This window comes from Dysidea avara, chromosome 4 (assembly GCF_963678975.1).
Source record: "Dysidea avara chromosome 4, odDysAvar1.4, whole genome shotgun sequence".
NCBI classification, from domain to species: domain Eukaryota; kingdom Metazoa; phylum Porifera; class Demospongiae; order Dictyoceratida; family Dysideidae; genus Dysidea; species Dysidea avara.
In genome coordinates this window covers 10,193,839-10,219,317 of record NC_089275.1, presented here as the reverse complement: position 1 = coordinate 10,219,317, position 25,479 = coordinate 10,193,839, and the positions used below count along the sequence as shown (strand labels likewise).

Sequence of the window (25,479 nt, the reverse complement as noted above, 5' to 3'; positions counted from 1 at the left end):
CAGGAAAGAGCATTGCATCTGGAAGCTACAAGCGTTTGTAGTCAGATGGTGTTCTACCCGAAGAAGCGCTTGTTTCTTCGCGGGAAAACAAGCTGTGCAATTAAATATGCGTAATAAAGCATATTTTTGCCACTTGCGTTTCGACTGTATTCTTGAACTATTAGAGGCTCTCGGTACTCAGTGTAGTTAGTGGCTTCTGGTATTCTATTTGCAAAACTTTGTAGTCTCAATGGCTGAATTGGATGTGTGTATTGCTTCTTGGTAATCCATCTGACCAGTGCACTGAAGTGTAGTAATTTGTTTCTGAAAATTTTACATGGAACATATGTAATAATGTGATACACAACAATCATGAAGAAATGAGCCATGGCCAATGCAATGATCGTGTTTATGGCAAACATGTTTATAGAGTCTTGACTGAAAATTGCTACTACAAACAAAATAAGAATATTGACATTAAATCTATGCTCATGATAGTTCTTGACATCTTTTTTAAAAGGCTTGAAAGCACTGTGTACTGCTTCAATTAAGCTGAATAATGCAATACAGATAATAAGATTGATGCTCCTATCCAATGATGAAACTGTAAAGAATACAATTCTCAATATTAATTGTAATCCAACCCAGTAATACATTTTGTCCTTGTATGGTCCTTGATAAGCATCCAATAGCGGCTTGAACTTAGTAATCAGAGTAAATCTTGATAGTGTCCTGATAAATAAAAGGATGATGTTAAATGGGATTAGTATTAGGAAGATGACAGAACACACCATAAACAATGTAATGAATCGAACACTGAAAACAGGTACATTAGCATCAACTGACCACACTATTGTAGTATGTCTGCTGGGTAGGTGAATAATTTTAGAATAAGAAAACATCACCCTGGATATCACAAGAAGTACTTTAGTATATGACAATAGAAAGAGTGTAGCAAGTACTGGTAGTGCTCTACGTGCAGTGAGCCTCTGTATTGTAATGGAGTAACGACTTGTTATGATGAGTGATGTAGCAATGAAGATGAGGTAGAAGGGAAATGCTAATTGTAACCACATCTTAGCATAGTCATCCATACCATTGTAGAAACATGTTTGAATACCCAAATCAAGGTTAGCTAGTGAAATGAAGGTGTAGGATGGTGTAAAACTACTTACATGAGGAAAGAACACTGGAGTGTTAACACTGATGATGTTCACGTAGAATATAAATGCATTGATAGTTCCATCAGTTACTGTGAGGTTGAGAATAAAGAGTAGTAAGACCAACACAAGACCTGCTATTGCAATGGGTACAATTAGAAACAGGTAGATATTTGAACATTGCTGACAGTGAGAGATACTGAATACAGTACTAAGACCTTGTTGACAATGTCCACACAATATACCAGATCTGTTAAACTGACACTGTGAGTTAGGAGTGGAGAAGTTAAGATGTAATGAATGAGGGAGGCAGTAGTTCAATGGACATTGTTTTGAAAGAATGTAAACATATGAATCACCATGCTGTATTGGTAAAATCCAAACATTAGCAGGACGTATTAAAGTTTGGTCATTAATGTTACACTTAATACCATGTTTATTAAGGAATGGGTAGCAAAGGCAATTTCCACCAAGCTTTACAAAGCCAATAGGACATTGTTTTAGTTGTATGTAATATTTGTCTGTTTTTCCAGTACCATCCCTAGACCCTCTGAGAAAAAGTTCACACCAGTTTCCATTAGAAGAAATAGAATACTTCAAAGCATTACAAGTGTAGCTATTGGCAATTTGTACCAATTCAGATGTGTTAGTAATCACACAAGCTGTTGGAGGCAACCAATCTATATCGTTTATAACAGTGACTACTGTGTCATAAGGTTTAAAGCCTTGGATAATGGGACCATCAGCGTATACATGAAGTGTCATTGTTTGGCCAGGATATATAGGATCAAGCATATCTTTGTAGAAATCATAATGCATTTTTGTATCACAGTAGCAGAGATTCTTTTTTTGGTTCATTTGTGGCAAGAGGTTGCTTACACTGACTTCACTAATGTACTTGATGTATCTTTTATTTACTTCCAGTGGTATTTCACTATTGAATGTTGAATTTGGTATCCATTTGCAGTGAGTAATAGGGAGGTTATTGTAGGTGGAATTCATCAACTTTTCAACGTTTCTTTTAAATATTATTGAGTAATTTTCCCTCACAGCAACATTTTCACTACTACTGAAGTACTGAAAATAGCAATATGCATACTTGTATTCAAGGCGTCCTGGAATCTTATGCATAGCAAAGTAGGTAAAACTATTGTGGCTAACATTAATTGTGACATTATCACTAGCAAACATCATAAAATATTCAGTAGACTGATGCAATATGATTGATTTTACATTATTACTTGAAAACTCAATATAATTTGAAAGTGTTATGTTTGATCTATGTAGTTCTATGATACTGTCATCACTAATAACATTTCTAAATACTATAGGACCAATCAAATGCAAATCTCCAGCATGAATTAGTAGTAAAGATTGTTTTATGATTACACTATCCCATAAAAAGCTGGAATTGGTGATGATCAGTGCAGTCATAACTGGAATCAAGGTAGTTGAGACTTTTTTAATAACATGGCCCTTATAATTGGCACTATTGTAAAATGTGCAGCTGTTGAAGTAGATATCTGGTCCATCAAGTATTTTTATCAAGTTGTTAGTCAATTTATAAAATATACAATGCTCAAATTTGACAAGATTACCTTGCAATATTTCATAATCATTCTCTCTTACAAGTATCTGAAATTCATGCGCTTTGCTCGCAATTTGACAAGACCTTATTAGAACCACGCTTTGCCCTATACCTTGGTTATCAAAGTTAATAAGTATCATTGAACCATTTGTTTTCCACTGAATAACTGAATCCAATAAAGTAATCTTTACTTTGTAAGCAGTTTGCAAGAATTTAAATGCTATCCAACAGTTGTCATTGTTAACCAAATAATAGTGGTCAATTATAAGGCTGTGGTATTCAATATTCACCAAAGTGTCATTGTAAATGACGTCCAACCTGTTGCTACTGACAAAAGAGAAGTGTGAGTCACCCAAAATGTTGATGCCAACTATACCATATGAGTCATGGCTCTCCTCTATCACTACATGTCTCAGTTGAACATTTGTACATTGCTTGATCAAGACTGTAACATTGTTATATTCATTACCCAAGCAGCTCCTAACTGTTATATTAGTTACTATCAAGTTAGTAATATTAGTCATTACAATGCCAACTGATGAGTTACGCTGGATGACTGTGTTTGGTGTTGTACCATTAGTTGTACTACCAATGAGTGAAATGTTGTGAACATTTTGTATGATGAGTTCAGTGTGAAGGTGATGTAGTCCTGGTAGGAAGAGTAGTTGAGTGTTAGAGGTGAAGTATTTGGTGGTATTAAGCAGGTAGTGTTGTAGGTTATGACAATGATGACATGTAGCATCGGGATAGTAGTGATCATCAGGTGTCACATTGTAGACACTGCTAGTTGTTGTGTGTAGCCACAATAGCAAAAGTAGAAGTGCTACATTTCGTATGTGAAAGTAGCAATACAAATTACTCAGCATCTGTTCAAATTGGCAATCAACATATCTGCAAAAGTATTAACTTGTTTGTACAGCTGTACATGGGACTACCTAATGTTATGTATTGTTGTTTTTTTTGATTTGTTAATTACTGTAACAGCACTTTTGTTACATATTGGGCTTGCAACAGTTTGTCAGCTTTAGCCTCACCATAAAATACTAGCTAATTCAAGAAAGCAAACAATAAATACACAACAACAGAATTCAAACAGTTATAAATTACTTATATTATTTACTATTGTTTGATGCTGTGCACTTACAGATGTGCATACATGGCGTATATGACTGGGCCTGCGATAATAGGGCATGTGGGCAGATAAAAATTGCCTACTTTTTCAAACATTGACACATCATAACTTTGCATTCCATTATTGCTTGGTCATGACATTTTCAGCACTTATTACACTATTAGTTACTTTTAAAATACAAGTTACAGAATGAAAATATTCTATCCCAATACTGAGATATGAGATGTTATGTGGCAGAGTGTAGTTTGTGCCCACACGCCTTATTTTTGCAGGCCCGGTCACATATTATGTTGCTACCATTTATAATATTTTAGCTGTCTATATGGTGTGTATATCACATGTCGTATAATAGACACTCACTTTTTACTGTCTTTCATAAATTTCATGTTGTTTGTCATCAAAAGCATCTGTAACTAGAAGGTGTTAAAAAACACAGGACTATAAAAAATATTTCACTCTGTGGATGAGACATTGATGTTTACAATCAACAACAACTTACCGGCTTTGTTACATGGTTTCAGTTTCTATTGTTAACAACAAGCATTTCACTCTCACATAATACCTTTAATACTCTCCACATGTTCTGGTTTAAAGAAGTGACAATGTTTTTATTGAAAGTAAAAGATGTTATCCGTGTTGTTGTAAATAAGGACTAGGACACTCATCATGTAAATTTGTGTGCTTGATTGGAAATATATACTGTATAGTATTATGTTGTTGTGGACACTATCTGGTCCTGTGTGTACAGTTGTACATAATCTGCTTATGCATGATAGAAGTTAAGTGAACTTAATTTTCACAAGTGTGTTGTAAAATTCACTTCCCTACTTTGTACTATGGTAATGTGAAGCCAAGTTATAGTTAATAATTAAAAGGCTATATTATTGGAACTTAAGGATTCGGCGTCATCGACTCTTATACCTGATTAAATGGTTACAGACCCAAGGTATATTTAGTATCCTTGGAGAATGACTGTTGAGATTTCAGTTTAGATGGTGTCTTTGTGATCACATCGGTGAACTCATCCAGGAGACTGTAGGCATGTTTCTACTTATGGAAATAAACTATCAAAAAGTTAGTTTATATGCAAATAAACTTGTTTATATTATATTATATTGGTACAGAGAGTAAATTGAAGACAAAAGAGGAACTCTTAGATCTGTAAAGACAGTTAGAATTCCTGTAGACTCTGACAATGGTATTGTCAATAGTCAGGTAACTAAGAACTTTATAGCAGTCATGTGAAGCCAAGTTATAGTTAATAATTTACAGTTATACACCCTAAATTGCAATGTAATAAACTAAACATTTTACCTAATTATTGATAAAACACTAGTTAACTTTACATTGCCTTACTATTAAGGTAAATCTATAGTTAGTTCTATTAAGGTAGCCAGCTGATTATAAAAGAAGACTTGACTTATAGCTACATAAATTATACACAAATGCACTACACAGCTACTGAATATGCATATATATATGTGACCGGATTTCACATAACAAGGCTTCCACACACACAAAATCAAACTTACGATTTTACCAGAAATGGATTGCTGGTCTAATACACTATCATATTTCACACTGTACTTCCTTCAGCACTGACAAGTCTGGTTTCTGTAGCAGCTTTCTTCCGACCCTGTCAAAGCCACGAGTGTGAGATTGGCACCATTAAATGGCCATGGCTCTGTGATAATGGTGTGTAGTGAGCTGGGACTTCACAGAGAGCTCGCCAATAGTGTTCTCAGTCAATTTGGAGTAATCTGAGTACCATGGAGGGCCATGGAGAGCCCAAACTTGGCCTCTGGATTCCAATCGTCTTCTTACTTCATTTTATACCCATATATTAAGACCACCGTCCACCCCTACCCTCCCACCCTATTAGTACCGCCTGTGATATTATTACCCGCTCGAAAAAAGCTGCTCAAAACAGGGCAAATTTTGGGTATCAGAAATGTATACACCCACTCAGTGATAGCTAGTGAACAGATGAACAATTGGTGCAAATTTTGTTTGCACAGCTGTAGGCACTGGGAAGTGATTACACAATGATTCCTTAAAATCGCCATATCTCCTAACAAAGCTTTGTGCGTCGAAGCCTTGTTTTGTCAAATTCAGTCACACATGAATGCATTATAGCCCATATAAAGTGTAACTTACCAATTGACGCTTGAAAACAGGGCCACACTTTAATACCAACCCATGGAACACAGGGAATAGCAAGAGGCAGCCAAACAAGCAATCTGCATTGTGGTTAGATCACGTGATCTCACGTGATGCCTCTCATAATATTAAATGTGACCGGATTTCACATAACAAGGCTTCCACACACACAAAATCAAACTTACGATTTTACCAGAAATGGATTGCTGGTCTAATACACTATCATATTTCACACTGTACTTCCTTCAGCACTGACAAGTCTGGTTTCTGTAGCAGCTTTCTTCCGACCCTGTCAAAGCCACGAGTGTGAGATTGGCACCATTAAATGGCCATGGCTCTGTGATAATGGTGTGTAGTGAGCTGGGACTTCACAGAGAGCTCGCCAATAGTGTTCTCAGTCAATTTGGAGTAATCTGAGTGCCATGGAGGGCCATGGAGAGCCCAAACTTGGCCTCTGGATTCCAATCGTCTTCTTACTTCATTTTATACCCGTATATTAAGACCACCGTCCACCCCTACCCTCCCACCCTATTAGTACCGCCTGTGATATTATAACCCGCTCGAAAAAATCTGCTCAAAACAGGGCAAATTTTGGGTATCAGAAATGTATACACCCACTCAGTGATAGCTAGTGAACAGATGAACAATTGGTGCAAATTTTGTTTGCACAGCTGTAGGCACTGGGAAGTGATTACACAATGATTCCTTAAAATCGCCATATCTCCTAACAAAGCTTTGTGCGTCGAAGCCTTGTTTTGTCAAATTCAGTCACATATGCTGGCAGAAATATGAGCATAATATGTACCTGAAGCATTATTTTCAACATATTGCTAATATAATAGGCAGAATAATTGTACTCTGTGCTGTACTGTAAATCCTTGCCTGTGAGAATGCATAACAGATACTGTAAAATATTGTATTGGGACAGTCAAAAACTCTACTAGAGCAGTCATTCGTGTAGCTGTTTCACATGATTATTATAACTGTATGTACTTCACAAAGCAGACTCATTTAAATTTTCAAACACAACAATACTTCTCCTTTCAACAGTTGTTTGAATTGTGAAAGTTATTATCATTATCTATCCAGAAAATGTAATTCCAATATCACCAAAACATGAGAATAGAGTGGTAAATGTTGAACACAATACAGTAGGTAGCATTGCAGTGGAATAATCATTACAGTTGATAGCAAACAGCTACATAGTTGGTGAACTCAGTGCAGATTCATGTGGAATTTGTGCAATGTCTTTATGGCCATTTAAAAGATTAAGATGTTGCAAGTATACTTCAGCTCTACCGGTAACTTGAGTGCAAATACTTATGTCTTCAATTCTTAACTGTTAATTGATGTCTTCCTTCCATCAATGCCATACACAAGGCAATTACAACTGGTGAGCTTACAAAACACTGCTGGAGAAGGACTCGTGGAACTGAGGAGACCACAAAGGCAATTGAATGTTTGATTCTACAGTTTACACCTGCAACAGATTCACTAGGTGAACCTGTAGTCATGTAATCAGTACATTCCTATTATACTACCTAGATTTACTCTATGTTAATTGTTTAGTGAAAATATGGGAGCAATCTGTAAAGAGGAAAAGAAACATATCAAGTGTATTCAGGATCCTCAAGGCGTGGACTATTTGTACACCATTACAGAGTACATTCAGAAGGGTGGTGTGCAGCGACCAGTGTATCGATGCACAAGAGGTACAACATCCCTAGAATCATTCCATCTCCACTTAGCCAGGTGAAACTGTTGAAAGCTTTCGAGTACATACTTGGTACAGTATTCTATTAGATTCAATCCTGGATCATCTGCAAGTGACATACACTTCCAGGCATATCTACCAGAGGGATTAGCCAGGTGGAATCAGAGTTGAGCACTGGCAGCTGCTCAGCAGCAGTCTGGCATGCGAGTGCTTAATTTGGAACTTGCCAGCAAAGTTGGTAGCAAGTTGATATTTTTGCATTATTATGCTTACTCAATTGTTCCAGACCAAAACGTCCATTTCTGGCAGGAAGCTGCTTCCATTCTACCACACTCCAACAAACTGCAATGAGGGAGAGATCTTTGGAGTAGCTTATCTATATCGTCAAGCAGGCAGGGAGTTTGAACTTTCTGAATAGAATTTAGAATCTAGAGATGAAGATATATTGATGAAGGCTTCATAGATGAGGCTGACACCATCGTTTTGTCAGAAGACCTGGGGACAGTTGGATTAGAGGAGGAAGAAGTAGAGGAGGAGGAAGAAATAGAAGATGAGATAGAAGCAGTATGTATATCCAAGTTAAGAACTATTGGTTTATTTGTAGTACATTTCGTTATTATTTACACACCTTAGAATGATGATGATAGTGTAACTGCTACCACCGCATCAGCTAGCACTAGTGCTACTGCAGTAGACTCCAGAGGAATACCAGGTTGGGAGAAGGTGGCACAGTTAGCTGAAGCACTATTAGAATTGAAGGGTTTGTCTTTACCCAATGATAAAGTACAGAATATTAAGGCCTTGTGGAATGCCCTGGATCCTTTTGACAAGAAGGCTACAGAAATAATACTTAAATCCCAAGTGCAATTAAGGGGCCACTTTTGTAGCCAAAAGAAGACAGGACACACAACTACGTAGCAAATGAAGAGGTATATTATTTTCATAAAATAAAAGTGGTAATTACATTTACCAAAGGTGCCTGCTATCTAGAGTCTCTGTTTCATTGTCTCCATTAAAGAGCCACATTGTAGAGGCACTGTGCATATTGCTTACTACAAGACATGGCAAATCAAAGAGGTCCACTGATGCCAGTACGATGGCTAATCTCTTATGCTTGCTGATATTGACCTTCACGTATATTATTCAGTTATACATCTATGTATTTCAAATGTTTTGCATGGTGTATACAACTAATGTCTTGATCATACAACTTGAAAAAAGTTGTTTATACCATGCTTTGTCCTGTTTGTCTATAGTGCATTGTTGAAAACTATCATTTTATTATAATTATATAGTTCAATGGCATAATTATAATGAAACTTACTGATGCGGTCAACTGATAAATATAGTTACTGTAATTACTAATGTAAGTAGTACTCTTTGAACTGTTGCTAATATTACACACATTCAGACTTTTAATCTGCCATATTGTTAAGCCCTTGCCCACTTATCAATTTTGAACCCTTGAAGAAGAAATCCCACACTTGACATAATTCATACTGGTGCATTAAATAACCAATGCAGACTACTTTTTAAGTCTTAACTATAAATATTGCTAGCACTTTGCCTCATGTGAATTGCAGTAAGTATGAAACAATAAGACAAAATAATATACAGAAATATCTACATGCACTACACTTATATACAGTACGTACATACTGTAGCTATTCTACTTTCTGTTTGCATCATTAAAATTTATATACGTACGTACAGTACAAAATAGTAGTACATAATTACATGTGTAGCACTGTGTGTAATGTAAGTGTGTAGCTATGTGTGCCAAGACAAGTTACCAAATAACACTCTTGAGAGTAATAACAAAATGTAAACTAGTGACTATAACCGACTAGTGGTTCTTGATATTCATTGTAACAATGTGTAACTTCAGGTATTTTATCACGTGTTATAACATCAAGTTCAAATTCTTGAGATGGTTGGCCTTTGCATAAACCTCTAATCTTTCCAGTTAAATTTGTAAAATACAACTCCATCTTGTTTATAATTACACCATGACACAGGTAAGTGATAATGTGATATAAGACAATGAGTGTCAGATGAACTGCACCCATTGTAATCATTACATTAAGAATAATATTTGTGTTAGCATCTTCATCATAAAGTGAACTAGTATGTATAGCTTGTAGGTTGATGATGAGTACCAGCTCTTGATAATTTTTTATCTGATTTATAAATGGATGCATGATACCATGAACCCCTCCAAGGATGCTGAGTAGTATGATACCAGTTGCAGGGTTAACTTTTCTATCCAGTGATGATAATCCAATAAAGACCGTTCTTATCACCAATTGTAAACCAGTCCAATAGTAAAATTTTACTTTGTATGGTCCTTGATAAGCATCCAGTATTGGTTTGAATTTTGTAATAAATTTGAATCTTGACAAAGTTCTTGTAAACAACAAAATGACATTGAATGGAATCAATATTAGAAACAGGCTTGCAGATGTGAGAAAAAGTATAATGAATCTAACTGCAAGAAGAGTTATATTAGCATCAACTGACCAGACAGGTGAAGTATGTCCATTGGGTAGGTGAATGATTTTGGAGTAAGAGAACAAGACACTAGACACTACAAGAAGTATTTTTGTGTAGGACAATAGGAAGAGTGTAGCAAGTACTGGTAGTGCTCTACGTGCAGTGAGCCTCTGTATTGTAGTGGAGTAACGACTTGTTATGATGAGTGATATAGCAATGAAGATGAGGTAGAAGGGAAATGCTAATTGTAACCACATCTTAGCATAGTCATCCATACCATTGTAGAAACATGTTTGAATACCCAAATCAAGATTAGCCAGTGAAATGAATGTGTAGGCTGGTGTAAAACTACTTACATGAGGAAAGAACACTGGAGTGTTAATACTGATGATGTTCACATAGAATATAAATGCATTGATAGTTCCATCAGTTACTGTCAGATTGAGAATAAAGAGTAGTAAGACCAGCACAAGACCTGCTATTGCAATGGGTACAATTAGAAACAGGTAGATATTTGAACATTGCTGACGGTGAGAGGAACCGAATACAGTACTGAGACCTTGTTGACAGTGTCCACACAATATACCAGATCTGTTAAACTGACACTGTGAGTTAGGAGTGGAGAAGTTAAGATGTGATGAATGAGGGAGGCAGTAGTTCAATGGACATTGTTTTGAAAGAATGTAAACATACGAATCACCATGCTGTATTGGTAAAATCCAAACATTAGCGGGACGTATTAAAGTTTGGTCATTAATGTTACATTTAATACCATGCTTATTAAGGAATGAGTAGCAAAGGCAATTTCCACCAAGCTTCACAAAGCCAATAGGACATTGTTTTAGTGGTATGTAATATTTGTCTGTTTTTTCAGTACCATCCCTAGACCCTCTGAGAAAAAGTTCGCACCAGTCTCCATTAGAAGAAATAGAATACTTCAAAGCATTACAAGTGTAGCTATTGGCAATTTGCACCAATTCAGATGTGTTAGTAATCACACAAGCTGTTGGAGGCAACCAATCTATATCGTTTATAACAGTGATTACTGTGTCATAAGGTTTAAAGCCTTGGATAATGGGACCATCAGTGTATACATGAAGTGTCATTGTTTGGCCAGGATATATAGGATCAAGCATATCTTTGTAGCAATCATAATGCGTTTTTGTATCACAGTAGCAGAGATTCTTTTTTTGGTTCATTTGTGGCAAGAGGTTGCTTGCACTGACTTCACTAATGTACTTGATGTATTTTTTATTTACTTCCAGTGGTATTTCACTATTGAATGTTGAATTTGGTATCCATTTGCAGTGAGTAATAGGGAGGTTATTGTAGGTGGAATTCATCAACTTTTCAACATTTCTTTTAAATATTATTGAGTAATTTTCCCTCACAGCAAAATTTTCACTACTACTGAAGTACTGAAAATAGCAATATGGATACTTGTATTCAAGGCGTCCTGGAATCTTATGTATAGCAAAGTAGGTAAAACTATTGTGGCTAACATTAATTGTGACACCATCACTAGCAAACATCATAAAATATTCAGTAGACTGATGCAACATGATTGATTTTACATTATTACTTGAAAATTCAATATAATTTGAAAGTGTTATATTCGATCTATGTAGTTTTATGATACTGTCATCACTAATAACATTTCTAAACACTACTGGACCAATCAAATGCAAATCTCCAGCAAAAATTAATAGTAAAGGTTGTTTTAAGATTACAGTATTCCATAAAAAGCTGGAATTGGTGATGATGAATGCAGTCATAACTGGAATCAAGGTAGTTGAGACTTTTTTAATCACATGGCCTTCATAATTGGCACTATTGTAAAATGTGCAGCTGTTGAAGTAGATATCCGGTCCATCAAGTATTCTTATAAATTTGTTATTAAATTTATAAAATATACAATGCTCAAATTTGACAAGATTACCTTGCAACATTTCATAACCATTCTCTCTTACAAGTATCTGAAATTCATGCGCTTTGCTCGCAATTTGACAAGACCTTATTAGAACCACGCTTTGCCCTATACCTTGGTTATCAAAGTTAATAAGTATCATTGAACCATTTGTTTTCCACTGAAAAACTGAATCCAATAAAGTAATCTTTACTTTGTAAGCAGTTTTTAAGAATTTAAATGCTATCCCACAGTTGTCATTGTTAACCAAATAATAGTGGTCAATTATAAGGCTGTGGTATTCAATATTCACAAAAGTGTCATTGTAAATGATGTCCAACCTGTTGCTACTGACAAAAGAGAAGTGTGAGTCACCCAAAATGTTGATGCCAACTATACCATATGAGTCATGGCTCTCCTCTATCACTACATGTCTCAGTTTAACATTTGTACATTGCTTGATCAAGACTGTAGCATTGTTATATTCATTACCCAAGCAGCTCCTAACTGTTATATTAGTTACTATCAAGTTAGTAATATTAGTCATTACAATACCTACTGATGAGTTACACCGGATGACTGTGTCTGGTGTTGTAACATTAGTTGTACTACCAATGAGTGAAATGTTGTGAACATTTTGTATGATGAGATCAGTGTGAAGGTGATGTAGTCCTGGTAGGAATAGTAGTTTAGTGTTAGAGGTGAAGTGTTTGGTGGTATTGAGCAGGTAGTGTTGTAGGTTATGACAATGATGACATGTAGTGTTAGGATAGTAGTGATCATCAGGTGTCACATTGTAGACACTGCTAGTTGTTGTGTGTAGCCACAATAGCAAAAGTAGAAGTGCTACATTTCGTATGTGAAAGTAGCAATACAAATTGCTCAGCATCTGTTCAAATTTGCAATCAACATAATTATCTGCAAACGTATTAAACAAACTTGTTTGTACAACTGTACATGGGACTACCTAATGTTATGTACTATTTGGTTTGATTTGTTAACTACAGCACTTTCGTTACATATTTGGCTTGCAACAATTTGTCAGCTTTAGCCTCACCATAAAATACTAGCTAGTTCAAGAAAGCAAACAATAAAGACACAACAACAGAATTCAAACAGTTATAAATTACTTATATTATTTACTATTGCTTGGTGCTGTGCACTTACGGATATGCATACATGGCATATTATGTTACCACCATTTATAATATTATAGTATAGCTTAGTTGTCTATACAGTGTGTATATCACATGTTGTATAATAGACACTCACGTTTTACTGTCTTTCATAAATTTCATGTTGTTTGTCATCAAAGGCATCTGCAACTGGAAGGTATCAGGAATATAAAAAATATTTCACTCTGTGGATGAGACATTGATGTTTACAGTCAACAACAACTTACCGGCTTTAAGAATAATGTTACATGGTTTCAGTTTCTATTGTTAACACAAGCATTTCACTCTCACATAATACCTTTAATAGTCTCCACATGTTCTGGTTTAAAAAAGTGACAATGTTTTTATTGAAAGTAAAAGATGTTATCCGTGTTGTTGTAAATAAGGACTAGGACACTCATCATGTAAATTTGTGTGCTTGATTGGAAATATATACTGTATAGTATTATGTTGTTGTGGACACTATCTGGTCCTGTGTGTACAGTTGTACATAATCTGCTTATGCATGATAGAAGTTAAGTGAACTTAATTTTCACAAGTGTGTTGTAAAATTCACTTCCCTACTTTGTACTATGGTAATGTGAAGCCAAGTTATAGTTAATAATTGAAAAGTTATATATTGTATGTGCACACCCTAAATTGTGGTGTAATAAACTAAAAATTTTACCTAATTATTGATAAAACACTATTTAACTTTACAATGCCTTACTGTTAAGGTAAATCTATAGTTAGTTCTATTAAGGTAGCCAGCTGACTATAAAAGAAGACTTGACTTATAGCTACATATTAAATTATACACAAATGCACTACACAGCTACTGAATATGCATATATATATACACTATAATTTTCCTTACTGAAACACACCTGACTTTTCTCAACCCTGTAGAGAGCTATGCAAGTCAGAATACTTGACAGATTTCTGTCCAGTGTGGATCTCTAATTCAGTCGAAAATATGCACCATCTCACAATTTCAGAATTATATCAAAATTTATCCAAAAAACACTGAATTTTTACATTATTATGAGTGAATGTCTAAAGTAGCTATCTTCTCTAAGTTTTCAAAGGATACATTTACCATTAAAAATATTGTAAAGTTCACATGGATATTGGAGCAACAGTTAAAACTTTTTATATAATGTTATATGAATTTATATATATATGCTGGCAGAAATATGAGCATAATATGTGCCTGAAGCATTATTTTCAACATATTGCTAATATAATAGGCAGAATAATTGTACTCTGTGCTGTACTGTAAATCCTTGCCTGTGAGAATGCATAACAGATACTGTAAAAGATTGTATTGGGACAGTCAAAAACTCTACTAGAGCAGTCATTCGTGTAGCTGTTTCACATGATTATTATAACTGTATGTACTTCACAAAGCAGACTCATTTAAATTTTCAAACACAACAAAACTTCTCCTTTCAACAGTTGTTTGAATTGTGAAAGTTATTATCATTATCTATCTAGAAAATGTAATTCCAATATCACCAAAACATGAGAATAGAGTGGTAAATGTTGAACACAATACAGTAGGTAGCATTGCAGTGGAATAATCATTACAGTTGATAGCAAACAGCTACTACATAGTTGGTGAACTCAGTGCAGATTCATGTGGAATTTGTGCAATGTCTTTATGGCCATTTGAAAGATTAAGATGTTGCAAGTATACTTCAGCTCTACCGGTAACTTGAGTGCAAATAGTTATGTCTTCAATTCTTAACTGTTAATTGATGTCTTCCTTCCATCAATGCCATACACAAGGCAATTACAACTGGTGAGCTTACAAAACACTGCCGGAGAAGGACTCGTGGAACTGAGGAGACCACAAAGGCAATTGAATGTTTGATTTTACAGTTTACACCTGCAACAGATTCACTATACGTGAACCTGTAATCAGGTAATCAGTACATTCCTACAGTATTATACTACCTAGATTTACTCTATGTTAATTCTTTAGTGAAAAGATGGGAGCAATCTGAAAGAGGAAAATAAACATATTAAGTGTATTCAGGATCCTCAAAGCATGGACTATTTGTACACCATTACAGGGTACATTCAGAAGGGTGGTATACAGCTACCAGTGTATCGATGAGCAAGAGGTACAACATCCCTAGAATCATTCCATCTCCACTTAGCCAGATGAAACTGTTGAAAGTTTTCGAGTACATACTTGGTACAGTATTCTATTAGATTCATCCCTGGATCATCTGCAAGTGATGTCCACCTCCAGGCATATCTACTGGAGGGATTAGCTAGGTGGAATCAGAGCCAAACACTGGCAGCAGCTCAGCAACAGTCTGGTATGCGAGTGTTTAATTTGGAACTTGCCAGCAAAGTTGGTAGCAAGTTGATATTTTTGCATTATTATGCTTACTCAATTGTTCCAGGACAACAAGTCCAGTGAGTCCTTCTCTGGTAGGAGGCTGCTTCCATTCTACCACACTCCAACCTGCTACAATGAAGGAGAGATCTTTGGAGTAGCTTATCTATATCGTCAAGCAGGCAGGGAGTTTGAACTTTCTGAAGAGAATTTAGAATCTAAGGAGAAAGGAGATGAAGATATATTGATGAAGGCTTCATAGATGAGGCTGACACCATCATTATGTCAGAAGACCTGGGGACAGTTGGATTAGAGGAGGAAGAAGTAGAGGAGAAGGAAGAAATAGAAGATCAGATAGAAGCAGTATGTATATCCAAGCTAAGAACTATTAGCTCATTTGTAGTACATTTCATTATTATTTGCACACCTTAGAATGATGATGATAGTGTTACTGCTACCACCATATCAGCTGGCACTAGTACTACTGCGGTAGACTCCAGAGGAATACCAGGTTGGGAGAAGGTGGCACAGTTAGCTGAAGCACTATTAGAATTGAAGGGTTTGTCTTTACCCAATGATAAAGTACAGAATATTAAGGCCTTGTGGAATTCCCTGGATCCTTTTGACAAGAAGGCTACAGAAATAATACTTAAATCCCAGGTGCAATTAAGGGGCCACTTGTGTAGCCAAAAGAAGATAGGACACACAACTACGGAGCAAATGAAGAGGTATTATTTTCATAAAATAAAAGTGGTAATTATACATTTACCAAAGGTGCCTGCTATCTGGAGTCTCTGTTCCATTGTCTCCATTAAAGAGCCACATTGTAGAGGCACTGTGCATATTGCTTACTACAAGACATGGCCAATCAAAGAGGACCACTGGACCACTGATGCCAGTACGATGGCTAATCTCTTATGCCTGCTGATATTGACCTTTACATATATATATATATATATATATACTTAGAGGGCAATAGAAGATATGTGTCCAGGTGGGATTTGGTACTTTATTTATTTATGATTACTGGGCAGTCAGCACAGCTGGTGTGCCCAGGAAAAAAAAAGGAATCACAGTATTAGGTACAATTATATACTAACTAATGTGGTGTTGATTGTTTGTAAAGTGTGATATCAAGTTAGTTGTAAACTCATCATAGTTTGTCATCTCTATAATAAATACAGGCAGTTCATTCCATTCTTTGATTGATCTTGAGTAAAATGATTGTTGATAAGATGTTGTTGATGGTGTGGGCAGGATAAAATGCAAGGGATGATAGTGTCTTGTTTGTCTCTCTACAGATTGATAGTACTGCAAGATTATTCTGCCCTCCGTGTTCGCTTGTACAACTCACTCGATCTGCTGTAGGGGACAAACCTTGCCTTATATATAGGGACCCGCCGATTATGCTCATAATTTTACCTATTATGCTATGCTGCACTGCTCAAAAATTCACCTATTATGCTTAAATTAATGCTCAATATTTACCTATTATGCTCGATTATGCTCAATGTTCATGCCTTAGTTCATATGCTTTGCTACTAGTTTAACACTATATAGAAAGAAAAAAATGAGTGGCTGGAACACAAATAATAAATTCTTGCTGCATGCCTGCATGTAAGAGACAAGATCGATATACTCTAATAGAACAGTCAGTTTGATGATTGTTCTATTAGAGTTACTGACTGCTCTATTAGAGTATATCGATCTTATTTTGCAATTGTCATTTTTCCAGCAAGAGTTTACACTATCGTACAAATATTTAACCTATTCTGCTGGCATTATGCTCAATGCTTTTAGGTACCTATTATGCTCAAAATTATGCCAGCATAATCGGCGGGTCCCTACTTATATACTATTAATACATCTACTTTGGTTAATTACTGTATTTTATTAGGCTGAAATTATTATTCTTTTGTTAATAGCGAATGTGGCACAAGAATGAAGAGAAGAGAAAGGAGATTCTTGCATGCATGCAGGGTTTAAAGCTGTCTGCTCCTCCTCTCTGTGCTCAAGAGGAACTTCCTCCAGCTCTTGACCTGCCATTTTCACCTCCTACCTCTCCAACACCATTGCATCAGTTTCTTGAGGCAGCAAACACCACTGTACAGGAAGAGATCAGAGCTGCTGTGTGCACTGGCACTCATGTGGGTCCTTAAGTGCTGTGCACAGTCATACATCCTGATAAGGTTGCTTCATTACCATCTGTATCTGTGCTTCACTCAAGTGGCAGACTGGTAATTCTTAATTGGTAATTATTATTTGGTACCTTTCATCACACTTTTTATGGCTATTTAGTGTATGTACATTGTGCTTATAGGAACAGTAAGTCGTTCAGTCAAGTGTTATCAAAAAAGGAAGCTGCTGCTGCTGGATTAGAACAACCATTACATGAGTACAAGAAGCATATATTAAGCAACATGAACCATCAAGCTTTAGTTGGTATATGTATAATTCTAAAAGCCCATTGTCTTTAAATGTTGCTCATTTTAGTGGAAACCGCGGTCATGCTCAGTACCTTGGGAATTAGTATTGCCCGATTAAAATGAATGATATTACAGTTGACCAGTGGAGAGACCAGTTGAAAACGAAATATAGGACAAAGAAAGATGCCAAGATGCAGCAGCAACTGCTGCAGCAACAACAACAACAGGAGCAGCAACAGCAGCAACGACAACAACAAAAGCAGCAGTCAACTGACTAACCCATGCTGGAGGTAGCCAGTTTACTGATAATACTTATGCACTTATCTAAAAAACAGTTGTTAGGTTAAAAAGCAGTTGGTTGGGTGCCATCAGGGTTGGCTATGATGGTAATTGTGTCATGGTGGACATTCCAGGTGGTGTCTCTACCTGGAAGTGTCCACCATGGTCCTGGCACACTTAAGTGGGTGGTTGGGAGTGCCCTGTGGCTGGCAATGATGGTCAATGTATAGGGATCATAGTGAATGTTCCAGTACAGCTCAGGGCTGGGGGAAGCATCAAATTATTGGTCAGGCAAAGCTATCAAAATAACTTGGTGATGGTAAATTTTCATGGATAACTTACTGTTACAGTAAAATATTGGTCAGGCTCTTGCCTGGGCTGCCTGGGCACTTCCCCCAGCCCTGCAGCTAATGTACAATTGGCTGTACTGGACATGGTCACCAATCACCATGATCTTTGTATATTGACTATCACTTTTGAGTACAGTGGGTGGTTGGGTGTACCATTAGGGCTGGCTTTGTGATGATCTGTGCATAAAATAACTTGGTGGACTGACTGCCTCCAGCATGGTGCTGCAGGGGTGGACTTTACATGCTTATCTGAATGTAAGTACATTTATAGCTTCGTGTAATCAAGAGCCATTATTATTAACCCTTGCAATGCTGTTTAGTGTTGCCACTTACGGCTGTAAGAGGATTAAGTATTATAACAATTATATGTTTTTTTGCTGAATTAATGAGCCTTACTGGAGCTGATATTAGTGGTGGTACCAGCACTGTGGTGACTACAGGCAGCAATCCTGGAGATGATAACAGATGTTGCAGTAGTGATGGAACAACTGTTACCAACTGAATATCCTAGAATATCTGGCTATTCACCAGCAGTTGTAGTAGTAACATTTTATTTCTGGAGCTGGTATTTGTGTTGGTGGCAGCAACATTAAGTGTGTTTGAAACCTTACTTGCAGTTAGTAAGATGGCAGTGATAGTCTTATTGGATAAGGATGTTTGATACCTTTTTGCAAATAAACACATTTCCCTGCATAGAGCTGATGTCATTGGTAGTGATGCTAGCATACACTGTTAAGCTCATATTGTCTTGGATTTACAGTATTAATTGGTGGCCGGTATATCATCAGAAGCGTCCATGGTTACTTACACATCAACAGAGTTGATACAGAACTTTTTCTTAATGGCATGCAACTGTTTCCCAGGATGGAACTAGCAATATTAGTAACTGCCTGAATTGATGTATATCCCTGTATGTCACTTCAAGTCAAGTGGTTTTCAAGCTATACAATAATAATTATGTAGAGTACATTATCCAGTTTATATGAAGTGTGTCATATCATGCATCTTTAAGAAAACACCATTACAGCTCAGATAAAGCATAAACTACATAATTTCCACAATGCAGATGCAGAAAATTTCACAATTTACATAGCTACTTGATTAATAAGGATATCCATACAGAGTGGGTCCATGTACTGTATTTACACCAAAAAGAATTGAGTGACAGCACTAATTTCAAAAGATACCCCACGTAATTATGTTATGTAGAGTCCTTAAGACTTAATATTAACTATATATTATGTACAAGCTGTTCGACCAATCATTTATAAATGTGACCGAATTTGCAAAAAGGTACCCTTTCCACTAGTTTTACATGTGGGCAAACAAAATGTTATATCAGTTGGCTCCTTACACTAACTAAGCTGCTGCTTGTGTCTAAATATAGACATACATATAGCAAGGTCCTGCTAATTAAAAACAAAAACTGTCACTAATGGGTACCACTATACACCTTGGGAAGATAACCCAATCCCGATACTGTAGCTTTACTGATGGAAATTTCAGACAGGTAGAATAGATAGCTAAGCAATGATAAAGAAGTTATGAAGCATTGAAGTCCAAAAAATTGGTCAAAATTTGTGTGTGAAAAGGTACCTTTTCACAAATCTGGTCACAAATGCTAAATATGCAAGTCTCACCAGGACATTATGTTAACTGGGAGTGACAATTAAAAGGATCTAGATGAAGTACCAGTTTAACAAGTTAAGTGTTTAGTACACTTGGTAAGTACCTTCAATAGCAGCTTTTCATTATTTTATTATAGTCATCTCTCCAGGGGCTATGTTATAAAAGAAACACAGGTAGTAAGTACTCAGTATAGCTAGTTTACATGGCCACAGCAGTACAACATGTAATTATTATGACTAATAGTATGTAGCTAGCTACTTCTCATTTAATTTACTGTAATAGCTATAAAGTATTCCTTCTAAAGTTAATTTGCTTTGCTTACAAGGTGAGAGTCAATTGAATGACTGCAATGGTGGAGCAATGTAAAATAACAATAACTTTACATGTTTGAAATGGATTTAATAGCTATTATTGATAATCGATATCCTTATTGATTATTTTTTGTGTTTGTGGGTTTGCATTTTTCCCCCTCTTTTTCTTTCTCTTTTCCCCACCGTAGGCGAAAATTGTGCAGTAGCTTATTATTCGTATTATTGGCTTCGTTACAGCTAAATACTAATAATTTGGTGAGTAATTTAGTATAGAATAACTATAGTTTCACTTGTCAGATGATGCAATGACCCATTAAAAGTTGTGTGGTGTTGGCAGGGTATCTGACGAGGCCCGTAATACGAATGAGAGCTGGCCTGGATGAAATCCTAGTAGAAGCCGATTCTACAACTGCGTTCACTCCTTATTTAGAATAATTCTAAATTTAGGGTACAGCGTGCAAGCGCCGCGAAACATGGCGACTAGCCAGGCTAAGGTGAAAGAAGAGCTCACTTGTACAATTTGTCAAGACCTTCTAAATGATCCCAAGACACTCCCATGTCTTCATTCGTTTTGTACAGGCTGTCTCAAAGAATCATTGGGTCGTTCGCCCTACACTAAAATTTCGAAGCGAGAGCTCGAATGCCCACAGTGCGGTGGAAAGGTCGTGCTATCCAATCCAGATGCTGTAGAAAAATTACCATCGAATTTTTCAGCTGTTCGTCTAGTGGAGATCGTGCGTCTACAAGAGCAAGCATGCAGTAATAAGATCACGCCCATCTGTCAAAGTTGCGATGAAGGAGAAGCAGCAGTTTCTTCGTGCAGCAAGTGTGCTATGTTTCTGTGTGATTTTTGTGAGAAGTCACATCGACGGCTAAAGAGCACCAGCGAGCACAACATCAGCTCACTGGATGAGTTAAGAAAAGGTAGTGCTACTGAAATTCCATCCATCTTACCAGAGAAGGTTGAGATGTGTCCCGTCCATCCTTCCAAACCACTAGAGTTGTACTGCAGGTGTGACAATGTGTTGATTTGTCGAGACTGCATCATTAAGAAACACAAGGACCATGACTATAATATGATCTCTGATGCTGTAGATGGTGAGAAGATGATACTGAAGGAAGCTCTTCCTGGTATCCAACAACTAATAGATGAAGTAGAAAGAGCCATCAATGGAGTAAGGAGCAAAAGACAAGATGTGAAGAACAGGAAAGAAGAAAACTTGAGCATGTTGGATGATGCCTTTCATATCCTTCATGCTGCCCTAGATGAACGGAAGAGGCAGTTACTACAACAGATAACCCAGGACACAGAGGAAAAGGATAAAACCTTAGCAGCACAGGAAGATGAACTAAATTTCTTATTAAGCCAGTTGAAGAGCTGTTGGAGTTTCATCAATGACAAAGTACAACAAGGTATTAACAAGGATGTGTTGTCTATGAAAAGATCAATGTTGGAACGAAGTGATAAACTGAAAGAAGTGAAGAGCAAGACTAAACTAAGTCCCATTGTGAAGGAGCAAGTACCCATTAATCTCAAATGCATGGATAAAATAGCAAATCAAATTTCCAAGCTAGGGTTGCTTTATGATTCTCAGAAATGTTTTGTTACAGGTTTGAAGGAGATAGTAACAATTGGCAAAAGCAACTATTTTGTTCTGCAGCTAAAGGATTTCTTGGGGAACGACATCAGTAAAACGAAAGAGTTAGATGTACAAGTACAATATTGCAACAAAAGTCGAGTCACCGAGGCAGCTACTATCAGAAATATTGGTGATAGCAGTTATGAGGCTTCATATGTTTGTAAGTTTGGTGGTAGTCATACTGTGTCTGTACTGATGGGGGGCGATCATATTCATGGGAGTCCGTTCAAGTAAGTTGGTATCTCTGTGTTAGTTTTTAACACAGTAATCATAGAGTTAAGTAGTAAAGATTTGTGTGGTGTATGAAAAAGTATGTATCAGTCTGATGAAAGAAAAAGTTAATATACGGAAACCCTAAAGCTGGTTTATGGCCAACTTTAAGGCTTACATATATGTGAAAGAAAGCAATTTGTACAACTACCCAAACAGCTGTGCTGTAATAAAGCAAGGAGATCTTGTTCTATTTCTTAATCAAACACATAATAATTAATTGCAGGTACCGTAAGTGTTTTAATTTCTTGGGTAAAAGTTTTGTGGTTTGCCAAATAGACAGGTTTGCAAATGTATTAAGTTTTGTTGGTATAATTTTCGTAGTTTAATTTCGATGAACCAGTTTATTTTCTCGAGGAACCGTGGTGAGCAAAATTCCTGCTTTAATGTCACGTTTAAGGTTTACAGCTTAGCAGCTTTGGCTACTCCATTTATGCTAGCGTACTTACAGTATCTGGCCCGGGGACTAAGCAAACCATTTTGTGGGATTGACTCACCACAAAGAATCTTGCCTGCTGGAATCAGAGGAAACGGGTCTTAGATACTTGAACTGTTCACATGGTGAACAGGTGCACGTGTCGTCGTCAGGCCATATGTAATGCATCGCATAGAATTAGTATGTTATGTGCGTTAATAGTATTATAAGAAAAGTGTATTGGTGGCAAGGGTAATAGGTCTGTTTCTAAATGGATTAATTTTTGCGGATCATCTTTCTGTGGATTAATTTTTGTGGATCAGCTGCAAATCACAAAATACACGAAAATTTATACACCATGAAACTTTCTATGCTTACAGTATTTTGTTTATTAATATTTAATTTTAATTTCTAAATTACCAAGCACCAGGACCTGATTTGGGGGTGCTGGAGCGCCCTTCCACTATTTTTGTGCTGGCTAGGAAATTAATGGAATTTGCAGGTGTAATAGCATGTAATATATAGGTAGAAGGAGCAAGTGAAAAGGCTAAAAATTACTGGGAGGTGGTCAGAGTTGCAACAGCTGTAACTGATAAAGATTGAAATACTCTAATAAAGCAGTCATCTAGTTTAATTAATAAAACATCCAAATTGAAGATTTTATACCAGTGTGTGTACTGAAATTGAACAGTGTGTAAGCTGCAATATACCAGTGTGTGAGCTGATAAATTTACTAGTGTGTGACCTGAAATTGATAGTGCAATATTGACTAATATATTAATTGCTTTAGGGTGACAGCAACATTGAGAGACTATGCTAAAATTGAAGTACAAAATTGTCAATTGATCACACAATATGGTGGGATGAAACTTAAGTGGCCTCGTGATGTTACCACCACCACTAATGATGATATTGTCATGGTAGACTCTACCAATCGTGAGGTAGTAATAATGGACAAAGGGTTGAATTTGATTAGGACATTTGGTCAAGGAGGTGGAGATAGTAAACTGAATAATCCTATAGGTGTAGCTGTAGGTCATGATGTAATAGCAGTCAGTGAGTTGAATGATCACGTGGTGAAGAAGTTTACTTTGCAAGGAGACTACCTGTCAAAATTTGGCTCCCGTGGCAGTGGAGATGGTCAATTCAATTGTCCTCGACGTCTCACCTTTAATAGTAAAGGTCTACTCTATGTGGTGGACTGCAGTAACTGTAGGGTTCAAGTATTTGATAGTAATAACCAATTTTTATTCAAATTTGGCTCCAAGGGATCTAATCCAGGACAGTTTCAGGATCCACACTATATTGCCGTGGACAGCAGCAATCAAGTGTATGTGACTGACCGTACTAGTAGTGGAGGAATAGTTGTGTTTAATGAAGATGGTCACTTTATTAAGAAGATAAATTGTAACAGACCGTGGGCCATTTGTCTTACTCCTGATGATTATATAATAACTGATTTGAATCACTGCCTCACAGTGTTTAGTCCTACCCACCAGTTGATTGCTAAGTTTGGAACAAAAGGAAGTCAAAGAGGGCAATTCAATACCATCACTGGTATAGCAGTCAACCGTATTGGTACCATATTTGTTACGGAGTATTTCAACTGTCATCTTCAAGTTATTACCACTTAACTTATACTTTTATCAGTTTTGACTCAATTGTACAGCAAGTATTAATTTTTGTGATGCAGATGTTTATATTTGGGTAGCTACTGTAAGAAAATATTTGTGAATGGTGAACAACATCAACTTTAGAGTCTAGCTATAGTTTATTTTATTGGTCTAAAATGTAGTCTCAAAATCCTGTGCTATGCTTACATTCACACTCTGTGGCAATGTAAAACACTGCAATTACATGCCATTGAAACACTGACAATGTATGCATACTGCATAGGTGTTTAAATGATAGCAACAGTTTTATATTGAATTACTTAGGGAGTGTAATGGGCTTGTTAATATTGGACAATCAATACTAAATTTCTTGTTTGCAAAAGCTGTCAGCACTTGGTTGAGTCTTATCTCAAGTATAAAAATGCTTCTTATCAGTGACAGATCCAGAGGGACACATCCAACCCCGTAAAAATAAAGAAACACGAAAAATTGTACAGCAATGCATTACTCCAATAGAGCAGTCACTTAAAATACTCTAATTAAACAATCACGGCATGTAACACTATTAAGAATCCTCCACAGTCTAAATTTATACTGAGCATAAATTTGTACATGCAGCACCATTCCATGAGCACATTTAGCCTACTAGCACTGGAAAAACCTGAAATTTCTGGACTAAAATAAGTGTGGAAATGTTGGTGTTGAATATAACATATCAAACCTGGAATAAACAGTGTACTTAGTCTACTGTAAACGTCATACAATCATCACATTTCCTATCACATTATAAATTTCATTTGTCTTACAGATTTTTTTATTTCAAACATCTGACATGTTGTTAGATTTCCTACATGTATACACTAGCTCAGATAAGCCATGCATATCTTAACTTTCTGAACAATTCAAATGT

The 25,479-nt window shown here is 36.4% G+C and overlaps 2 protein-coding genes and 2 long non-coding RNA genes across 4 annotated transcripts; 3 read left to right on the top strand and 1 right to left on the bottom strand.

Moving 5' to 3' along the window:
• Positions 1 to 53: 53 nt before the first annotated feature.
• Positions 54 to 4,359, bottom strand: LOC136253538 (uncharacterized). Its single transcript, XM_066046207.1, has 2 exons — positions 4,220 to 4,359; positions 54 to 3,618 (listed from the first exon to the last, which is right to left on the bottom strand). Exons 1-2 carry the CDS (start codon positions 4,264 to 4,266, stop codon positions 54 to 56), a joined length of 3,612 nt encoding a protein of 1,203 aa, XP_065902279.1. The 5' UTR covers positions 4,267 to 4,359.
• A 2,518-nt stretch (positions 4,360 to 6,877) lies between these two features.
• LOC136252668 (uncharacterized) lies at positions 6,878 to 7,967 on the top strand. Its single transcript, XR_010699744.1, has 2 exons — positions 6,878 to 7,771; positions 7,823 to 7,967. It is a non-coding gene; the product is annotated as an uncharacterized lncRNA (long non-coding RNA).
• Positions 7,968 to 8,033: 66 nt separating this feature from the next.
• On the top strand, positions 8,034 to 8,935 carry LOC136252669 (uncharacterized). The gene is made up of 3 exons (XR_010699745.1): positions 8,034 to 8,311; positions 8,367 to 8,662; positions 8,709 to 8,935. It is a non-coding gene; the product is annotated as an uncharacterized lncRNA (long non-coding RNA).
• A 12,162-nt stretch (positions 8,936 to 21,097) lies between these two features.
• On the top strand, positions 21,098 to 24,689 carry LOC136253169 (E3 ubiquitin-protein ligase TRIM71-like). The gene is made up of 2 exons (XM_066045797.1): positions 21,098 to 22,501; positions 23,747 to 24,689. Exons 1-2 carry the CDS (start codon positions 21,105 to 21,107, stop codon positions 24,588 to 24,590), a joined length of 2,241 nt encoding a protein of 746 aa, XP_065901869.1. The 5' UTR covers positions 21,098 to 21,104; the 3' UTR covers positions 24,591 to 24,689.
• The last annotated feature ends 790 nt before the right edge of the window (positions 24,690 to 25,479 follow it).

Coding starts and splice junctions, on each gene's coding strand:
- LOC136253538 (XM_066046207.1), bottom strand. CDS start 4,266: ATGCTTTTGATGACAAACAACATGAAATTTATGAAAGACAGTAAAAA. Junction 3,619..4,219: donor TTTATGAAAGACAGTAAAAA/GTGAGTGTCTAT, acceptor ATACTTTTGCAG/ATATGTTGATTGCCAATTTG.
- LOC136253169 (XM_066045797.1), top strand. CDS start 21,105: ATGGCGACTAGCCAGGCTAAGGTGAAAGAAGAGCTCACTTGTACAATT. Junction 22,502..23,746: donor ATTCATGGGAGTCCGTTCAA/GTAAGTTGGTAT, acceptor TAATTGCTTTAG/GGTGACAGCAACATTGAGAG.